General features: G+C 35.7%; 1 protein-coding gene across 5 annotated transcripts in view; it reads left to right on the forward strand.

The window, feature by feature from the left end:
* Positions 1-21,374, forward strand: part of CHCHD6 (coiled-coil-helix-coiled-coil-helix domain containing 6) — a 321,401-nt gene that overhangs the window by 244,598 nt on the left and 55,429 nt on the right. For 3 of the 5 annotated variants that reach the window (XR_007951586.1, XR_007951582.1, XM_051983082.1), the window contains one exon: positions 13,213-13,283. The exons of the other annotated variants lie outside the window; for them this stretch is intronic. Coding sequence is in view for 1 of the 3 variants with exons in the window: in XM_051983082.1 (XP_051839042.1) it covers positions 13,213-13,283 (71 nt within the window). In the remaining 2 variants the exon portion in view is untranslated. The remainder of the gene's footprint in view (positions 1-13,212; positions 13,284-21,374) is intronic. 5 annotated transcript variants of the gene reach the window in all.

Consider the following 21,374-nt stretch of genomic DNA (forward strand, 5'->3'; position numbering starts at 1 on the left):
GATTTAAGGAATTAGAGTAAGTAATGAAGAAACAAATTATCACTCTTTGCAGATGATGTGATGGTATTTTTAGAGAATCCTAGAGAATCAACTAAAAAACATCTAGAAACAATTTACAACTTTAGCAAAGCTGCTGGATACAAAATAAATCCACAGAAATGATCAGCATTTTTATATACTACCAACAAAGTCCAGCAGCAACAGATACAAAGATACTACCTAAATTAATCTACTTATTCAGTGCCATACCAGTCAAACTCCCAAGAAATTATTTTACACATCTAGAAAAAATAATAACAAATTCATCTAGAAGAACAAAAGTTCAAGAATTTCAAGGGAATTAATGAAAAAATGCAAATGAAGATGGTCTAGCTGTGCCATACAAAACTATATTAAAAGCAGCAGTCATCAAAACCATTTCATACTGGCTAAGAAATAAAGTTGTTGATGAGTGGAATACGTTAGGTTCACAGGACAAAATAGTCAATGACTATAGTGATCTAGTGATAGACAAACCCAAAGACTCCAGCTTTTGGGATAAGAACTCACTATCTGACAAAAACTGCTGGGAAAATTGGAAACTAGTATGGCAGAAACTAGGCATTGACTCATACCTAACAACCTAACCGAGAAAAGGTCAAAATGGGTTCATGATTTAGACATAAAGAAGCAAATAGAAGAACAAAGAATAGTTTACTTCTCAGATCTGTGGAGAAGGAAGGAATTTGTGGCCAAAAAAGAAATGGATATATTATTGAATACAAAATAGATAATTTTGATCCCAAAGATATTAAAGAAGGGAAAGGGACCTGTATGTGCAAAAATGTTTGTGGCAGCCCTTTTTGTTATGGCTAGAAACTGAAAATTGAATGGATGCCCATCAATTGGAGAATAGCTAGGTAAATTGTGGTATATCAATGTTATGGAATATTATTGTTCTGTAAGAAATGACCAGCAGGATGAATACAGAGAGGCTTGGAGAGACTTCCGTGAACTGATGCTAAATGAAATGAGCAGAATTGTAGATCATTATACACTTCAACAACAATACTATATGAGGATCAAAAGATCCAAATCAGTTCCAATCGATCAGTAATGAACAGAACCAGCTACACCCAGTGAAAGAACACTGGGAAATGAGTTTTGACCACAATATAGAATTTACACTCTTTCTGTTATTGTTTGCATTTTTGTTTTTTTTTTCCCCCCAGGTTATTTTTACTTTCTTTCAAACTCCAATTTTTCTTGTGTAGCAAGACAACTGTATAAATATGTACACATATATTGTATTTAACATATACTTTAACATATTTGACATATATGGGATAACCTGACATCTAGGGCAGGGGGTGGGGGAAAAGAGGGGGAAAGTTGGAACAGAAGTTTTTGCAGGGGTCAGTGTTAAAAAATTACCCATGCATACATTTTGTCAATAAAAAGCTATAATAAAAAAAAGAAAAAAATAGATAATTTTGATTACATTAAATTAAAAAGTTTTTATACAAACAAAACCAATGCAGAGAAGATTAGAAGGAAGCAATAAACAGAAAAAAAAATTATATTCAAGGGTTCTGATAAAGGCCTTGTTTTTAAAATATAGAGAGAATTGATTCAAATTTAAAAGAATTGAAGCCATTCTCCAATTGATAAGTGGTCAAAAGATATGAACAATGTTCTGATGAAGAAATTGAAACCATTTCTAGTCATATGAAAAGGTGCTCTAAATCATTATTGATCAGAGAAATGCAAATTAAGACAATTCTGAAGTATCACTACACACACAACGAATATTGGAGGGGATGTGGGAAAACTGGGATACATACCATTGTTGGTGGAGTTGTGAACTGTCTGGAGAACTTTTTGGAACAATGCCCAAAGAGCTACCAAACTGTGCATACCCTTTGACCCTGCAGTGTTTCTACTGGGCTTGTATCCCAAAGAGATCTTAAAGAAGGGATAGGGACCCACATATACAAAAATCTTTATAGCAGCCCTTGTTGTAGTGGCAAGGAACTGGAAACTGGGTGGATGTCCATCACTTGAAGAATGGCTGAATAAATTATGATATATGAATTTTGTGGAATATTATTGTTCTGTAAAAAATGACCAGCAGGATGATTTCAGAGAAGCCTGGAGAGACATGAACTGATACTAAGTGAAATGAGAAGAACTAGGAGATCATTATACATGGCAACAACAAGACTATACGATGATCAGTTCTGATGGATGTGACTCTTTTCAACAACGAGGTGATTCAGGCCAGTTCCAATGGTCTTGTGATGAAGAGAGCCATCTGCACCCAGAGAGAGGACTGTGGGAACTGAGTGTGGATCATCACATAGTATTTTCACTTTTTTTGTTGTTTGCTTACATTTTGTTTTCGTTCTCATTTTTCCTTTTTGATTTGATTTTTCTTGTTCAGCATGATAATTGTAGAAATGTGTGTAGAAGAATTGCACACGTTTAACATATATTGGATTATTTGTCTTTTAGAGAAGAGGGTGGGGGAAAGGGAGGAAAAAATTTGGAGCATAAGGTTTTGCAAGGATGAATATGTTTTGGAAATAAAAAACTTTTTTTAAAATGCAAATTTTCCAGAAGGGATACATTAAGCAGTTAACAGTTAATTCTTTAACTTTGTATTTGACAGTCAATTGAAAGTGAGATAATTACTCATAACTGTTACCTGTCTTCTCACTTCTTCCCTCTCAGGGGTGAGAGAAAAAACCTGACAAGAGGGTCTGGAAGACAGGAAAAGGTCTTTGGTGAAGGAGGTTCAATAAACCAGAGATAGACCTCTAGCTAGGCTTAGAAAAATAATGATGCCTTCCCATCCTTTCTTGTTTAATAAAATGTTTTGGTCCCTGGAATTTGCTATATCCACACACCCCTTATGTTTCCTTCTCTTTACAATTTAACCTACATCCTCTACCCTCTTTGTCACACTTTGGTCTAGCAAAGAGAGAACATACTATTGTGATTCATCAAGTATCTTGCTGTCCACTAACTAAACAAGAGTGCTTTAAGATAACTGTCAGAGTTCTTTCTCTTTTACCCATTTAGAGCACACTTCAAGCCCAGGAAGTATATAGTGCATATATATAGTATATACTAAGATTTGAGGAGCTGGGGAAATCCTCTCTCCACCTAACTGCTACATTACCTGATTTCATTCCTTTGAATTAGAAAAGGCTCTTTTTTGAAAAGCATATCTCTCACCCTGGTTGAAATATTTGCATATCTGTATTTATCATTCTTACCTTTGGAGTGGATGAATAGAGTTGAAGTGGGGATAATTTTGGAGCTCAGGTGCTAAAATGGTCAGAAGACCTGAGAAAGGGAAGGAAAAAGGGAGTTAAAATGTTAGAGTTAGAAAGGGACCTTAGAGAACATCTAAGCTAACTCTTTCATTTTACAGAAGAAATTTCAGTTGAAGCCTAGAAAATGGAAGTAACATCAGTAGTCCTTTAGCAATTAGGAGAAGAACTGGGACTAGAATCCTAATTATAGGTAAAAATAAGAGTTCAGAAAGAGGGTAAAAGGGTGTCAAATACAAACTTCACAAATTCGACAATTTTGCTGAAGATCAGGCCTAGATCCTTGTTTAGATTCCTTCAAATTGTTTTTATTCAGTCTTTGGTAGATTTCTGATCAAATGTTCTTCCAATTTTTTTTTAACCAAGCACAGTTATGTTAATTTCTTGTCTCTTTTTTTGCTCCTTCCTACAGATGCAGATTATGCTATTTTTCTTCACTCTTTACATGGTTGTCTTCCTATGACATTCTAAATGCTTTTTAAGTTATTATTAGGGTGAACTTTAGAAGTTCCCAAATAATCCAGTCCTTTGCTTAACTCTCTGACCACGTTGGTATTAGAGTTCTGATAATGGTCAGTCCCATCCATTGCTTTAACATTTGAGAGGTTTATTTTAAACTTAATCCTTCAACTTTTTTTCTTATACTGATTTTTCATCAGTGTTTCTGAAAGTCAGATTTTTCAGTATATAACACTATAAAACTAAAAAAAAAAAAAAAAGTCAGTGATATAGCATTTATGTTGGTTTTCCCTTCCCACAAGATTTTTAGTAAAATTCTGGATCTGTGACAATTATTGAAAGCCTTTGAGATCTCTTTGCTGAACTATAGATATGTGTATTGTCCGTGATATTTTATATGTCACATATTCCCATTGTCTGTTGGTTTTGCAGTCCCATCTCTTTTTAGAAGGCAGTGATCTTGATTTAGGATTTATGTGCCTCCCACAGTACAGAACACTTAACTGTCCCTTAAATTGGGGTATTGATTGGAAATAACTTCCAAGACCAAATGACTGAACTCTGGACTCCTAGCCTAGATTTTAAGGAGGTCTTCTACCTTGAACCTGAAGAGCAGTTCGGGAATCAAAAGTTGAGAGTTGGAATCCTGACTTTTCACCTCTTTGACCTTGGACAAGTTGTTTCCCTATTATCTGGATCCTCAGTTTTCCCATATATAAAATGAGATCCTTAGATCTCATCAACTAATCTCACTAACTAAAACTTATAAAAATTTAATAATTAGCCACATAAAATAAAAACATTTTAAAATTGAGGAGGATTTTTCTGAGAGAATGTCTTCTGGTACTAAGTATGAAATTTCCAGGAGCAAGTAGACAATTGAAATTATTAATAAACACTATATAGAATTTAGCAAATAATGTTTTAAAAAATGAAATTAATGACAATAAATGTGAAAATAAATTGTTTTTTCTTTAAATGAAGGGTTGATCTTTTTCAGCCTCTTACCTATATTATGTATAATTTTAGAGCTGGCACCTTATAGGTCATCTAAGCCAATCCATTTCATTTTACAGACAAAGAAACTGATACCCAGAGAACTAAAGTGATTTGTCTTCAAGGTCAAATTAGGAAAGAGCAGGTCTTCTGATTCCAAATACAAGGTTCTTTCCTTTGACATCATACTTCTTTCTTCCTCAATTGCTATCTTCCTTCTAATCTTGGAGGAGGAGGAGGTTGACTGATAGGACAATTTTTTAGTGCATGCTGAATGTTAATTTTCTTTTTTCTTCCATGCCCTCTTACTCTGTCTTCTCTCACCCTATTGCTTTCTTTTTGATCTTCCAAATCCAAGTCCTTTGAGAAATCAGACAGTATGAAATATGAAAATTGCTTGGGAAGTAATTGAAGAAACACTGTGACTTTTGAAACCCATGGAGAACACTCAAACCTCCTTATTCACGTTGTTTAATATTTAATGGCAGATTTAATTAATGGAGAGCAGGTCTTCTGGTTTCAAATGTGAGTTAAGAAGCAGCTGTGATTTGAGAGGAGGAAAGTCTGTTTACAAGGCAAAGAAGAAGATTTTTGTCAAAATTTGTGAACTGGGGAGATCACTCAGAAAGATTAGTCCTGCATAGGAAACTGCCTTACAATAAAGTTCATGATCACTGAATTGCTAAATAATGTGTGTGAAAATCCAAAATACTTCCAGAGAAACTGATCTATGATTTTAAAATTTATGTGTAATAGGCTTTCCTTTATAAATCACTCTCCAGTAACTGAATACCAATTACACATACAGTGCTGTGTTCTATGCTGTGGGTAAGGAGCTTACTATTTGGGGTATCAGACTAACACACATGAAAGCTCTGAGTAGTTTATGATTAAATGACAAAGGCAATAAGGGTCATTAAACTATGCTGTGGGTAAGGAGCTTACTATTTGGGGTACCAGACTAACACACATGAAAGCTCTGAGTAGTTTATGATTAAATGACAAAGGCAATAAGGGTCATTAAACTTCAGAGAAAAAGATATCAGAATAGATTTGGGAATTGGTGGGGGAGAAAAAACAACTTTGCCTTGTACTTCATTTAAATCAGATTTGTGCTATGTGTGCATGTGATCACCTCTTGTGACATCAACACAATGTGTGAAATCATACATATGTGGAGTAAGAAAGGGCAGAACTGGCAGCCAGTGCCACACTACCTTTCCTCCTTCAGGTCAGAATTGTGGACATTTTGAGGGGGAGAGGTCAAAGGATTTCCTCTCTGAATCTGTATGCTAAGTAATGAAGCCATCCACAATGGGGTAAGTGATACATATGACTGGAGGGAAACAATGTAAAGCTGAGATCATCATTTCAATTATCAGTGATCCAAAAAGCAATACTTGGGCCTTTAGAAAGTTTGAGAAGTTTGGATTTCTCACATACCTAAGATAATTAATATATTGTCTGAGTCAGACCAAAAACAAGCTGAGGAAGCTAAGTTTCTATGACCCTTTCCAAGTGAGACTTAGAACTTCTCTTTTTTAGCTTCTGCCCTTCGGTTTCTCAATATGTAAACTAAGGGGGATTGGACTCAAGAATTTCTCATTCTCTTCTCAAAATTCATATAAACTTTAAACTATAAATTCCAAGAGTGGGACTTTTTCTGTGTATTCCACAATAGCACCTAACATAATTCTTTGTAGTAAAATGTTTATTGTATTCAATTGAATTGTCTACTAATTAGTTATGTATTCATAAGATCATAGGAGTTTGGGATCTTAAAAATCTGTTTCAGCAGAAAAAGCCCTGACTTTGAAGTCAGAACACTTGGGTTAGAATTCTGGATTCACCATTTCCTTGCCTGTGTGACATGGGGCAAGCCAAAACATCTCTAGGCTTCAGCTTTCTCATTAGTGAAATTATGCCATTGGATTGGATTATTTTTTGGTCCCTTCCAATAAACTTTATAATATAATCCACCCTCTTCATTTTATACAGATGAAAAAAAAAAAAAAATGAAGCCTCAAGATGTGTCAGATGAGTTTCTGTTTGGTCAACAGCCAAAATTTGGACCCAGGTTCCATTTTGATAAAAAAAATCCAATGTTGTTAATTTACTGCTTTTCTATATTGATGTGTATATTTATTTATTTTACTAATTTGTCTGCATCAGTATGTTTCAGAGGCAGTATGACATAATGAAAAGTGTAGGTTAGGAGTCAGTAGAACTGGATTTTAATCTTGATTGAGAGAGGTCACTTTGTATCTGAGTTTCACTGTATACTATTAAGTCATTAAACCTGCCTCAGGTCTTTCTACCCCAGGCAATCCTCCACTCAGTTTACTAAAGTGATTTTCCTAAAATAGTTCTAAAGATTTCACTCACACACATAAACACACACACACACAAACACAAACACACACACACACACATATACACACACACATTCAGTGGCTCCCCATCACCTCCAAGAAGAAATGCAAAAAACTTTATTTGATATTCAATGTCTCCTTGATTATTCTGTCAACAAGACTCCTCTCAATTCCAAGCATTTTCTCTTGTCACCTGTTCCTGAAACCACCTATCTCCTCTGCTCTGCCTGCTGACTTCCCTCACTTCAAGTGTCCTCTAAAATCCCACCTTCTACAGGAAGCCTTCCCCAACCCATCTTAATTTCAGTGCTTTCCCCTTAATTATTTTCTATTTATACTGTTAAAATAACTTGTTTATAAATATTTATTTGATTATTATCCACCCTCATTAGATTGTGAACTCCTTGAGGGCATCTTTTGCCTCTCTTTATTTCAAGGGCTTAGTACAGTACCTAGTATTTAGTAAGAGCTTAATGTTGGTTGATTGATAAAAGTGAGAGGGTTGAACTAGTTGATCTTTAAGGTCCCTTCTAGCTCTAAAAATCGACATATGATTCTAAGTTGGGAAGATCTAGAATCCTTATCCTATCCTTAAGGGCAATATCTCTTTTATTCTTTTTGTGTAATAACCTAATATAAGTGCAGAATACTTAGGAAGTGCATTATGATGATGATGATGATGATGATGATGATGATGATGATGATGATGCATTACAGAACCTTGAATCATAGATGCTTAGGAAATGCATGATGATGGTGGTGGTGATGATGATGATGATGATGATGATGATGTATGCAACAGCAGCATTATGGAGTTCTGAGTCATAGATGGAATACAAAACATTAGATATTATGGTTTTGCTGGTTAAGGTTCCATTTAATCTCTCAGTGGAAATGGAAGTATTAATTTTATTAGTAACCATGGTGGTTTGATATAGAATAAAAGTGCCTAATTTACAAACAGTCCTCATTAATATCATGAATCCAAAACAGATACTCTTTAAAGCATCAACTTCAGATTTTTCAGAGCAGGAAAGAAATAACCTTTAAACCCCATAAAGCATTCATATCAATAACCAGTTTTAATATTAATAACTGTTCCTTCACCATAGAACTTGCTATAGCAGGTAACTTAAATTTGCTATATACCTTCAAGAGTTTGATTAAAGGCTTACCTTCAATGCTTTTGTTCCCAGAAGAAAAAAGTGAACCACTATTTTTTTCTGACCCTTTTAGAAAGGAGGGACTCATTGCCCCTTAAAAAGGCCTTCCTGTAAGTCATAGTAAATTTTTGTGACTGTGCTCTGCTGGGAGTGAAATATAGCAAAATCAGTTAACAAAATTGTTTCCTCATGCTATTACCCAAGATTAAGATAGAAATGTGAAATCAGCTAACCTAATATATATATACTATATGTATGTGTAATATATGTGTGATAGATATATAACATTGTATCTGTATATATTATTTTTTAACAATTACATGTAAAAACAATTTTTGACATTTTAAAATTTTGAGTTCTAATTTCTAATTTCTCTCTCTCCTTCCCTCACCTTACCCCCCTCATTAAGAAGGCAGGTATACATTTACAATCATATAAAACATATTTTCTTGTTAATTACATTTTCCATATCACAACCACCTTCCCTAATTTGCCCTTCCTTCTATCAGCAACCCCTCCTTCTTTTATTCCCTTCATTTCTGTTTTCTTGTAGGATAGGTACATTTCATTTTCTACTATACACAACATATTGTGTACTGCTATTCCCGCTTTGAGCTAATTCTGATGCCTTTTCCCACCCACTCCACAACTTCCCCATTCTCCCTTCACTATAAAATTGCTTTAATGCCTCTCTTGCTGATATGATTTACCTTATTCTGTCTTTCCTTTTCCCCTTCTCCCATTGCAATCCTTTTTCTCACCTCTTAATTTTATTTTTTAAAATAATTTATATTCACTTCTTACTTGTTGTCCTTCTTCCAACTACCCTAATATTGATAAAGTTCTTAGAAGTTACAAGTATCATCTTTATCATCTTTCTATCTAGGAATGCAAACAGTTTAACCTATTTGAATCCCTTGTGATTTCTCTCCTGTTTGGTTGTTTTTTTTTTTTTTTTTTTTCTGCTTCTCCAGTCATGTATTTGAAAGTCAGATTTTCTTTTCAGCTCTAATCTCATCAGAAATGTTTGAAATTCCTCTGTTTCCCTGAATATCCAATTTTCCCCCTGAAACATTATACTCAGTTTTTCTGGATAGGTGATTCTTGGTTATAATCCTAGCTTCTTTGTCCTCCAGAATATTTGTTCCAAGCCATCCAATCCTTTAATGCAGAAGATGCTAAATTTTATGTCATCCTGACTGTTGCTGACTGATATTTGAATGATTTCTTTGAGGCTGTTTACATTTTTTCCTTGACCCTGGGAACTCTGGAATTTGGCTATAATATTCTTGGGAGTTTTCATTTTGAGATCTCTTTCAAGAAATAATCAGTAACTTCTTTCATTTTCTATATTATCCTCTCATCCTAGAATATTAGAGAAGCTTTTCTTGATACATTTTGTGAAAGATAATGTCTAGGCTTTTTTTTAATCATGACTTTCAGATAGTCCAATAATTCTTAAACTATTCTCTGTATTTTCCAGAGCAATTCTTTTTTCAGTGAGATAGTTCACATTTTATACTATTTTTTTCTCCATTCTTTTAATTTTGTTTTATTGTTTCTTGTCTCCTGGAGTCATTAGTTTCCACTTGCCCAACTCTGATTCTTAAGGAACTATTTTCTTCAATGAGCTTTTTTACCTTCTTTTCCATGTGGGCAAATCTGTTTTTTAAGATGTTCTTCTCTTTAGTAGATTTCTGTGCCTATGTTACTGTTTGACCTATTCTGTTTCTTTTAATGTTCTCTTCTTCAGGGTGTGTGTTTGTGTGTGTGTGTGTGCGCGCGTGCTTCTTTTACCAAATTGTTGAAATTTTTCATAATTTTCTTGCATTTTCCTGAGTTATTTCTTGCCTCTCTTATTTAATTTTTAAATCCTTTTTGAGCTCCTTCAAGAATTCTTTTTGGGCCAAGACCATTTCACATTTTGATTCAAGGCATCGAATGTAATAATTTTTACTGTGTTGTCTTCTGAGTTTGTGTTTTGTTCTTACCTATCACTATAACAACTTTCCGTGGTCAGTATCTCTCTTTGTTGTTTGTTCATTTTTCCATCCTATTTCTTGACCTTTAATTTTGGGCTCTGCTCCCGGGGTGGAGAGGTCACTGTCACAAATTTCAGGATTTTTGTTCAATTAGTTCTGAAGTTCTGTAAGTTTTCATTTCTTCTGAGATGGCATGATCTAACAACAGGTGTGTTCATTACTCTCTTGGCCTGGACTGTGATCTTTGAGTGACCACATACACTCTTTCCTGCCCTGGAACTGTGACCAGCAGCCTTGCCACCCTATACCCACAAGCTCTTGTGTGCTAGTGTTGCTCTAGGTCCCAGGACTTTGACCCAAGACTATGTAACCTTGATCTGATATAAGCAGTGCAACAGTCCTGCACCTAGTGCCAACCAAGAGACCTTTAATTTCTTCCTAATTAGTTCTCTGACCTCTTTACTCTCCATGGACCTAGCGCTCCAGAAGCTACTACTGCCCATTCATCTGCTCTCAAGCCTTGCTGTGGTCTAGCCAGGGCATTCTCTGTACTGGACTGCATTCTACTCTTACCCTGGTGGGACAGACCATCTGGCTGTCTTTCTAAATTGTCGTGGACTGGAAAATTGTTTCATTCAGCCTCTTTGTGGGTTTTCTGCCAGCAGCTCCAGAATTCATTTTGATACGTTACTTAAAGTTGTTTGGAGGGGAATTTGGGAGAGTCAGATGAGTCTCTACTTTTTATTTGCCATCTAGCAGCTTTTCTATTTTAAAGAAGTTTCTTCTAGGTTTCTTAAATACTTGAATTCAAAACAGAGCCCCACTGTAGCTTTAACACTGAGTTCACTTAACTAGGATGGAGATCCTGAGGTGTATATATGATTCCTTAGCCACAATTCAGAGAAGAGTCCTTGGTCTAGGTAATATAGGAAGACATTGTCAAAAATACACCAAGAAAAGAGAAAATCTCATCTAGTCCAACCTCTCCAAATGGCACAATTACCTCTATGTCATCCTTAGTAAGTAGTCTTACAGGCATCTGCTTGACCATTTTTAAATTCATGTTATCTCACAAAACATCAGATTAAATTATTGGAAACCTTTTCTTTATAATAAGCTAAAATCTGCTTAAGGCATCTACTCATTGTCCTAGCTTTTCCTCTCTGAAATTATGTAGAATAAATCTATTTCACATGAATTGAAGATGGCTATCAGCTTACTTTTTCCAACTAATAGTATTACACAATATCCAGAAACTCTCACTTATCCTGTTCATTTTCCTAATATGTGTTCTATTTTATCACTATTTCTTTTAAAGGTGTCATCCAAAACTCAATAGAGTCTAGTTTTTAATCTGGGTATAGACTTCAATGTTGTATTTCAGGAAAGCAGCATCTTATGGGCAGGTATGATTCACAAGAGTTAGTATGTGATTATAGAAAGTGCCTAGGACTATAACTCAGGAGATCTATTCACTGACTGTGTGACCTTGGCCCAGTTATTTCCTTTTGCTAAGTTTCTGTTTTGTCATCTTTAAAATGAGGAAATTAGATTAAATTTTCAGGATCCTTTTTTGAATCTAGCATACTATGATTCTTTTATAATAATGTATTCATGGAAGGTTTTAGTGCTTCAGCTATGGATAATGTTGAGATTGTTGGTACTATGGAGCAGAATTAGTTAGGTCTTCATAACAGAACAATGTTTATTTTGTGTATATTTTAAAAATAAATTTTTGTTAGTCTATTTTGGTTTTTTTACAGCACCTAAATTTCCATTGATAATATCCCCTTAATATCCTTACCAGTGAGCTTTTTAAAGGGGAAAAAAGAAAAAGGCAACAAAATGAATCAGTACAGCAAAAAAAAAAAAAAGAAAGAAAGAAAGAGAGAGAGAGAGAAAGCCTGAAAATATGTACAGTATATATCAAATACATGGACCTCCAACCTCTGCAAAAATGTGGAAAGGAAGGGAGGATCTTCTCGTGTATCTTCTTTGGACTCATGTTTGTTCTTAACTACGTTACAACATTCACTTTAGATTTTTTTGTGTTGTTATTTCCACTAATAATGTGTTGTAGTCATTGTTTATATTTTCTTGGCTCTGCTTAATTTATTCTGCATCAGTTAATAAAAATCTTTCCATGCTTCTCTGTATACTCATAATAGCTGTTGTTTCTTGACAGCCAGCAGTTTTGTGTTTTATCCATGTACCCTAATTTATTTGGCCATTCCTCTATAAATGAACATCTATTTAAAACCTCCCTCCCAGAGTGGTTTGAGAATTAAATGAAATAATGTTTATTTAAAAAAAAAAAAAAAACACATAGCACAGTGCCTGAACCACAATTAAGCCTCATATCAATACTCATTCTCTTTCCTTTCTCTAACTTTCCTTGGCTGCATTCTTCATGGTAGCTATAAATTATTTTGCTATATTGGGAACTTCTGGGAATAAGCCTGGTATTGAAATCTGTCTCTGGATCAAAGGTTAGTCACCTTATTTGCAAAATTTCAACTTGCTTTCCAGAATGTTTTTACTATTCACAGCTGCACTGACAGCACATTATTGTGCCTATGTTCCCACAATCCTTCCCACAACATTATCTCTGTCTTTTGTCAGCTTCATCAGTTTACAGATTATGAAGCAAAACTTTCTAAATAAAGTTTCTACATAGAGTTTTTATTTGCATTTTTCTTCTTATAAGTGACTTCCAAGCATTCGTTCACATGATTGTTTGCTATTATTTCAAGGAAAGTTCATGTCCTTTAACCACTTATCTATTGGGAAATAACTCCTGGTTTGATATTTATATACATATATGGATGTATGTATTCTGAGTATCTTATATAAGTCCTTATCAAAGAAATTTAATACAAAGTTGGTTTTTTTTTCTCCTGTGTGGATTTTTTTTTAATTGCAGAATGCTGAAATGTACAAACTGTCATCACAACAATTCCATGAGGCAGCTACTCGGCTGGAGGACACAATAAAGTAAGTATTTACCTTTTGTTCTTTGCAAAACTTAGCATATATTTGTGAATATCTTATCCTGTTACAAGTGAATATAAAGCTACCTCTCCACTTAATCCCAGCTGTCTAGAAGTACATAATTCTGCCATCATTCTTCAAACTTAGAAATGAAGATGGAAAGTAGTCATCCTTAAATGACCATATTACCTCTTTCTTTTACCAATTCATTGGCAACTTGAGGTATAGATTGAGTTAGAGAAATTAGGAGATCACATTATTCCATCCTGTTACTTGATGGTCTCTTTGTTATAACTTCTTTCCAAGCTCTCCTCCTATCACTGGATTAGAAATTCTCTGATTCTTTTCTTTGGATAAACTGAAGTTAGAAGTTTCTTCAGTTAGGAAAAGCTATTTTTCATTGTCCTGAAGCCTAGCTATCCATTGGCCGAGGCTGTTGGTAATCATCATAGTTCTAGTTTCAATTTATCAAAGGCTGAGAAAAGTCAGAGAATCTCCAATTCCATGATAGGAGGAGAGCTTGGAAAGAAATTATAACAAAGAGACTATCAAATGACAGAATGGAATAATGTGATCACTAAGAAAATAGAGATACAGAGACAACAGTTTCCCAATGATGGGAGATTGCAGTAGCAGCAGATGCTGTATTTAACACTGTCGCTCATTACTTAGAAGAGATAGACAATCACGAGATAGCTTGAAAAATCTATGGAAGGGAAAAGGCCAAAAAAAAAGAAATAGACACACTTCCCAAACAATGACTAAGATACTCATCGTGAAATCACATGTATTGCCACTCCCAGCCTCCACCCCAAACAACAAATCTTGACTTTTTTTTGTACCTTGTGATATCCTATTCTCCTGACATCATTAATTTGATTTCACTAGTAGATTTTCACACATCTTTACACTTTCTGAAGGTGCTATGTGGAAGATTTTTTTAGATGCAAATTAATAATAAAGCTAATTTTTTTGTTTTGAGAAGTTGGAATGTGCTTACTACAGATACTTTGGAGTACCTGAAAAGCTGGTCTTTGGGGTTACTGGCCTAAAAAGATTCATGGGCAGATCTGTTCTATCCTGAATGTTTGTGATCAAGGAGGAGAGGACAGCTGGATGTTTGTTAAGGATTTGCCCTTTCTTGTTTCTTAAGTATTCTTTAAAACCTGCCCTGAATCCTTTAACAACTCTGAGACTTCTGGAGCTACCCAAGAATTCAGACTGTTCTCTACCTAAAGGGGGAGGATGTAATAAAGAAGATAGGAAGGAGAATATAGATCCTCTCAAGTCCCAGGAAATGGTAGTTTAGAAGGAAAATTCTCCGAAGTAATCTCAGAGCCAGTGTGTTTACCCTGAATGTTCCCTGAGCTTTCCTTGTTGGCTCACCTCTCCATGTGTTCCAGGAGCCCCAGGCCCAATATTCCTCAGAGCTCCTAGATTTTCTCTAGTTGTACTAGAGCACCAGTAGGTACCATTGGCTACTTTGCTAAGCATTGCACCCATAAGGTACTATAACAGCTTTCTAGGTGGTCTTCTCCGCTTTTGAGCTCTTCTTCCCATTCTCCCCCATTCCCACAGCTCTCAGATTAATCTTTTTGAAACAGTTTTCTGGATGTTACAACCTTCCTGTCAATTTGACATATCTATACAGCCTTTCCCCACTTTCCCTTTCCAGATTTATGGACCATACCCTCTCCACTAAAAATCCTTCATTTCCAATTAAATTGTTCTACTTGTCATTGGCCATTTGTATTCCTATCTGGATACCTTTGCTCATATCTTGACTTTGTCTTGGTAGCCTTGCTTGAAATACTGCCTCATCTGAATTTTTACAGCATTTGTCTACACTACTCAGTTACTATATATAAAATCATGAAGTTTAAGAACTAAAAGAAAGGTCCCTTGGAATATCATCATTCTGTCTCCAAGAAAAAAGACTTTTTGTCTTTTTATATATATATATATATGACCTGTGCCAAAATTAGATAAGTCCCTTGAAGCCAGTGCAGACTCTGCAAATTTGTACATCTTTGCTATTTTCTACTGTCTTATTCTGCTATCTTTTCATGTTTTGAGGATAACTATGTATTTGAGTATTTTTTTATATTAATATTTTTAAAGTTTTACTTCTGTCTTTTGTTTTTATGCTACAGTTATTTCTTGTTATTGCTACATTCTTTGTGGCTCTTTCCTGATAACAAAGAAAATGTTAAAAAGCAGCCCAATCTGATGGTATATAAATTACAGCATATTAGTATTCTTCCACCTTTCTATGAAGAGGCATCAAAGTATGTTTTTGTCTTATGTTGTCCTAGCCCAAGAGGCCAGAGGTTCTTTTTGGAAGTTACAGCAGCAGATTGCAAACTCTTTAAGTCCTTTCAGACTGAAAAAACTCCCAACTATAAGTATGAAATGAATTTATCATGGAATGTTTCATCATTAGAGAGCTGGCTGCCAGATGATAAATTTTTTCCTCTTTTTTTTTGCTATCTCCTCCCCCTCCTCTCCCCCCCCTCCCCCGAGACAACTGGGGTTAAGTGACTTGTCCCAGGGTCAACACAACCAGGAAGTGTTAAGTGTCAGGGGTCATATTTGAACTCAGGTCCTCCTGAGTTCAGGACTGGGTCTCTGTCCACTGCACCACCTAGCTGCCCCCTCCCTCTTTTTTTTTTTAAAGGAAAAAGAAGAGGTACTAAAAAGGAATAGAATATAACCTTGAGTTGGATAATTCTGCATCCCAGTCTTTTCCCAACCTCTCCATCCAAAACAGACCCAGGTCATGGATTTTTGTTTCCTTGTTAACTATTCTCCATTTCTTCCCTCTTTTTTTTTCTTTTTTTTTTTAAATTAGTTTTTATTGATATTTTTTGTTTTTATATAACCTTCATTTTCACAGATACCTCCTTCCCTACCCAAAAATATAACAAAAAATGAAAAAGGAAAAAAAATGCAATTAAGCAAAACTAATCAACTAATAAAAAGTTTAACAGTACATGCAACATTCTTTCCACAAAATCCCAAAGTGCTACAAAGAAGGAACAGCAGCATTTCCTCCTCTCTTCTTCGGGACCTGCCTTGATTGTATTAACTAGCCAACATTTAGTTTTATTGTTTTTGTTGCCATTCTTTCCATTTGCATACTGTGGTGTTATGTATTATTATTGTTCCTGGTTCTATTTATTTCCCTTTGCATTAGTTCATATTAATTTTATGATTCTTTGCATTTTCATATTCATCATTTATAACAGTCAATTACATTCATGTGCCATACTTTGTTTAACCATTCCCCAGTCAGTGAGTATTTACTTCTTCCCAGTTCTTTAGTACCATAGTAAGGCCTCTGGTGGTCCAATGTCTCTGGTCCTGGGGTCAGGAGGACTCTTCTTCCTGTGTTCACATCTGGCCTCAGACACTTCCTAACTGTGTGACTCCAGGCAAGTCACTTATCTTGGTTTGCCTCAGTTTCCTCCTCTGTCAAATGAGCTAGAGAAGGAAAGCACTGCAATACCTTCGGCAAGAAAAGCCCAGATGAGGTCACAGAGAGTCAAACCTGACAGAAGTGACTGACCCACAGCAACAACACGGAATATGTTGGTGTGTGTGGAATGTTGCATCCTGTCTAGATCTTTTTGTCCCTTGCCTTCTCTTCACTTTCTCTTCTTCCCCTGGGTCATTCAGCATGGCTGCTTGATGAGCTCAGTCCCCAGCTCTGATCCTTCTGGCAGGATGGAGGACCACAAGACCTGCAGACTCTGGGCCACTGTTATCTGATCTGATGCTTATCCCCTCGCAACTTCAGGCCTTGATAACAGAGCCCTCAGGACTTCTTTCTCCATCTATTCTGTGGGTCTCCTCTTTTATATGTTCTCTCCACCAATCAGACCGTGAGCTCCTGTCTGCAGAGCCTAACGTTTTTTTGTTTGTATCTGTGGGATTGAGCACAGGGCCTGACCCCACACTAAGTGTTTAATAAATCTCTCCATTCATGCATACACGCCTTCATGCTTTGGAGCCATATATCTCATGGAATTCGGTAAAGGACAAAACTAGAAACAGAGTAGATAATCAGCTAGGTGGTGCAGTGAATCGAGTTCTAGGTCTGGAGTCAAAGTCCTGAGTTGAAATGTAGTTTCCTCACTACTTACTAACCTTGTGGTCCTAGGCAAGTCACTTAACCTCTGTTTGCCTCAAATTCCTAATGCGAAGAAACTGGTTATTGAGAAACTGGGAAACAAGGCTGCTGTGAGGGTCAAATAAGATAATTATGTGCTTTGGCACAGCACCTAGTATATAATAAGTGCTTGTAAACGTTGACTTATAATTATTAGCTGGTGAATGGGTTATCAAGTTTTAGTTCTTGAGAATAATTTCATATAAAGTAAGAGGTGATGAATAGGATGGATTTTGATGGGAATTTTGGGAAGATTTACAAATTAATGCAGATTGAAGTAAACAGAACCACAAAAATAATAAGACATAGAGACTACAGCATTGTAAAAGGAAAGAAGAATAACACAATAAAACAATGTTAAGTGAATACTATAAAATTGTATATCCCATCTTAGCCCCAAAGAAAAAGTAGGAAAGGGCATTTTCTCTCAGACTTTTGCAGAGAAGGGAAGTCATCTTATGTAGAATTACATATGAAGCCAGACTTTTTCAATAGGTTTTCTACTTTGACTAAACTATTTTTATCTTTTTGATTAAATTTTTGTTCTCTTTTAAATTCTTTATTATAAGGGATAACTATTGAAAAGTGGAAATACACTGGGAAAATATATGTAATACAAAAAGAAAAAGATAACATTAAGATGATATATCAAAACATATCACAATTATTTAAATCTTATTTCTCAGTAAGCCTAAAATGAAAGGGGCAAGCTAAAGGTAACATCATTAAAAAAATTAGAAGAGAATTTTTCATAGTTATAGCTAAGGGAGAAGCTTGACCCCTTCCTATCAGTCCTTGCAGTCCTGAATGTGGGTAAGAATCCAGCCTGAACATAGGTACATTTGATGATTTCTAGCTGCTTATTGGGTGTCCTGTAGAAATCTGAATACTCATCATACTGAAAAACTAAACTTATCTTTTCCTACCAGATCCTGCCCTCTTCTAGCTTTTCTTTTACTGTTGAGTATACCCTCCTACCAACTCAGGAGTCATCCTCAGCTCCTCACAGCCTTTTATCATCCCATATCCAATTTGTTGCCAAGGGCTACTTTACTGTAACAACATCTCTCTCACACACTCCCTTCTATCTTCTGGCATTACTACTGCCCTGGCACATGCCCATATCATATTATTTCATGCTGGATTGTTGCAATAGCCTGCTGAAGAGCTAAAGAAATCATATTTATAAAGTATTTAATGTGATAAAACACTTAGACACAACATAAATGCTTGTTCCTCTTCTCTTCCTCAAGTCTCTTCTCACTCCCATCCATTCTGTAATCAGTCAAAAATTGAAAAACAAAGTGTTAAATCCTGGGAATATAAAAAGAGGTAATAGATAGTCTTTGCCCTCGAGAATGTTAAAATCTAATAGGGGAGACAACAAGCAAACAAACATACAAAATCAGCCATATACAGGATAAATAGAAAATAATTAAGAGGTGGGAGACAGTGGAACTGAGGAGGATTTGAGAAGGCTTGCCATAGAAGATAGGATTTTATAGTTGAGACTTAAAAGCAAGTCAAGGAGATCAGTAGTTAGAGAAGAAGAGGAGGGGGGAGCATTTAAGTCATGGCATAAACTGCCTAAAGCAGACTCAGTGACTTCTCATCACTCCTAGGAGCAAACTGTGACGACGGAGCTAGCACCCAAGATACCTCAGAATCAGCCAGAGTCAGGATAAGCAAAAGTCCTTAATCTTTATTCTTGGTCTTTAGGGGTAGAAGTGAAGGGGTTGGAAGCAGAATCTCCACAACCTTGTTCCTCGTCTACCACAAAAAGTGACTCTGGCTCGTCTTACTGTACCCCCAGTCCCTCCTACAATCCTCTGTATACATCAATCATTGAGCCCAGCACAGGATAGTGGGAAAAGGACCATTTCCCATGCATATGCCCATAGAGTATTGTCCAATCTGTAATTAGCCTCAGGTGCTCGGCTCTCCTGACCTCACTGCATCCACTCAAGAGTTAGAGCCCTCTACAGCAAACACAAAGTACTTTGGTATCAAAGCTCTTTGGAACCTAGCCCCTCTTAGCCTGCAAAAAGATTTACACCTGCCCCCCATCAAGTACTCTTCCCTAAAGTGACTGATGATTTTCTTGTCATTCCTTCCACAAAACACTCCATCTCTAGGGTTTGGGGATGGAATGCTCTCCTGCCTCGGGACTTCTATGGCTTCTTTCAAGTCCTAACTAAAATCCTACATTCTCTAGGAAGCTTTTCCCAATTTTTCTTAATTCTAGTTGATCATCTCCAATTTATCCTTTATATAGCTTATTTGTACAGAGTTGTATACATGTTATCTTTTCTGATTAGACTGAGTAGGGTCTATTTTTTGCTTTCTTTGTATCCCCCAACATTTAGTACAGTGCCAGTGCCCTGACATAAAGAAGGCAGTTAATGATGTTAATATACTGACTTTTATATATATTTTATATGATATATTTTTCCTTGTCTTTGAGATAATTTTAGAGGGAGTTGAGTTTTTCTGAAACCTTTTAGGTTGCTATTTTCTCAGAAGTTCCCTTCATTCTTTTAAAAATAATTCTTCCATCTATTCTTTTAGTTCTTTTGGCCAAATTCTTCTCATTTCTAGAATTCTTGTAAATAAATTCTTTTAAAAATTCTTGAAGCACTATTTTCCTCTGGAGTTTTATCCTTAGATTCTTTTAGCTCATAGTGTTTTTTTTTTTTCATTGCATTGTTTTCTTATATTTGTTCATGTCTTCAGTCTTATCTGTTTGAAGTATCTCACTCCCTGTTTCTTCTCTATAATTATTGGAGTTACTGATTTCTCAGTGCAGAACCTTAGGAGTAAGTAGTTGCTAGTAGCCATAAAAGTGGTTAGCCTTCTGCCTGGAAACAATGCATTTGACATTCTCTAATGATGATTATTTCTGGGATCTTCCTTTTAAGTGGAGTTTTGTTTGGAACAGGTACAAAGTCTTTTCCCACAGTAGAGGTGGTAGATATCTGAAGACAAAATAAGAGCAGCACTGTATTTGTTTTTGCCTTTTTCCCTCCCTAAATATCACCAAATGTTTCTTTTCATCATTTTATTTTTTGATCTAGCACTTCATTTCACACAAATATTTTCATTATGAGAGTTATAAAACAGTAGCTTTTAACCTGAAGTCAATCAATCTGTGTTTTTATATTTTCTATAATTGTTCATCACATAATTGGTTTTCCTTTGTACTCATACATGTTTAATATTATTCATTTAAAAGTATGACGGATCCATAGGCTTCACCAGAAGCCTTCACATCCAAGGGTTCGTTAGTCACAAGAAGGTTTAAGAACCTCTGTTTTAGAGGAAGCTAAATTTGGCTAGAAACTTTCATATTGACATTTTTCCCAAAAAGGTGATGAATTTCTTCATTGACAGCAGCTCTATGTAGACCTTCTAGCTAAAGCACAATTGGTATTGCAGTCTCCTTAGGCAAGAAAACTATCCACCCTACTGAAATCACAGGTGTTTGAAGTATTCAAATATGAATCTCCCCTCTTCCTCCCAGCCTGGTGGTGGTGATCATAGAATGATAAAGCATGGGCACTTTGAGTAAACCCTAATGAGTATAGAATGAATGAGCTCATCCCTGGCCAGGCAGGAATAGCCTTTGGTGCCCCAACTTACAGTTCTTACAGTTCCACACAGAGCATCATTGGAATCTATCAACAGATTTCTCCCTCATACAAACCAAATAAGGAGCAATTCAGAAATCATTTTGCTTAAACGTTAGGAAAATTCCTTGACTGGGAGATATATAGGACTAACTAATGATCGTAAATTGCTTTATACGTACTGTAAAAATGCCAGCTAGTGGCAGCAGCAATATTTTTGGATTTTTCTTCCAAGATAGAACATTTCCTCCAAACATTTTTGAGCTAGCCAGTAGATAAGAGAAATGGCAGAAGTTT

This window comes from Antechinus flavipes, chromosome 1 (genome assembly GCF_016432865.1).
Source record: "Antechinus flavipes isolate AdamAnt ecotype Samford, QLD, Australia chromosome 1, AdamAnt_v2, whole genome shotgun sequence".
NCBI lineage: Eukaryota > Metazoa > Chordata > Mammalia > Dasyuromorphia > Dasyuridae > Antechinus > Antechinus flavipes.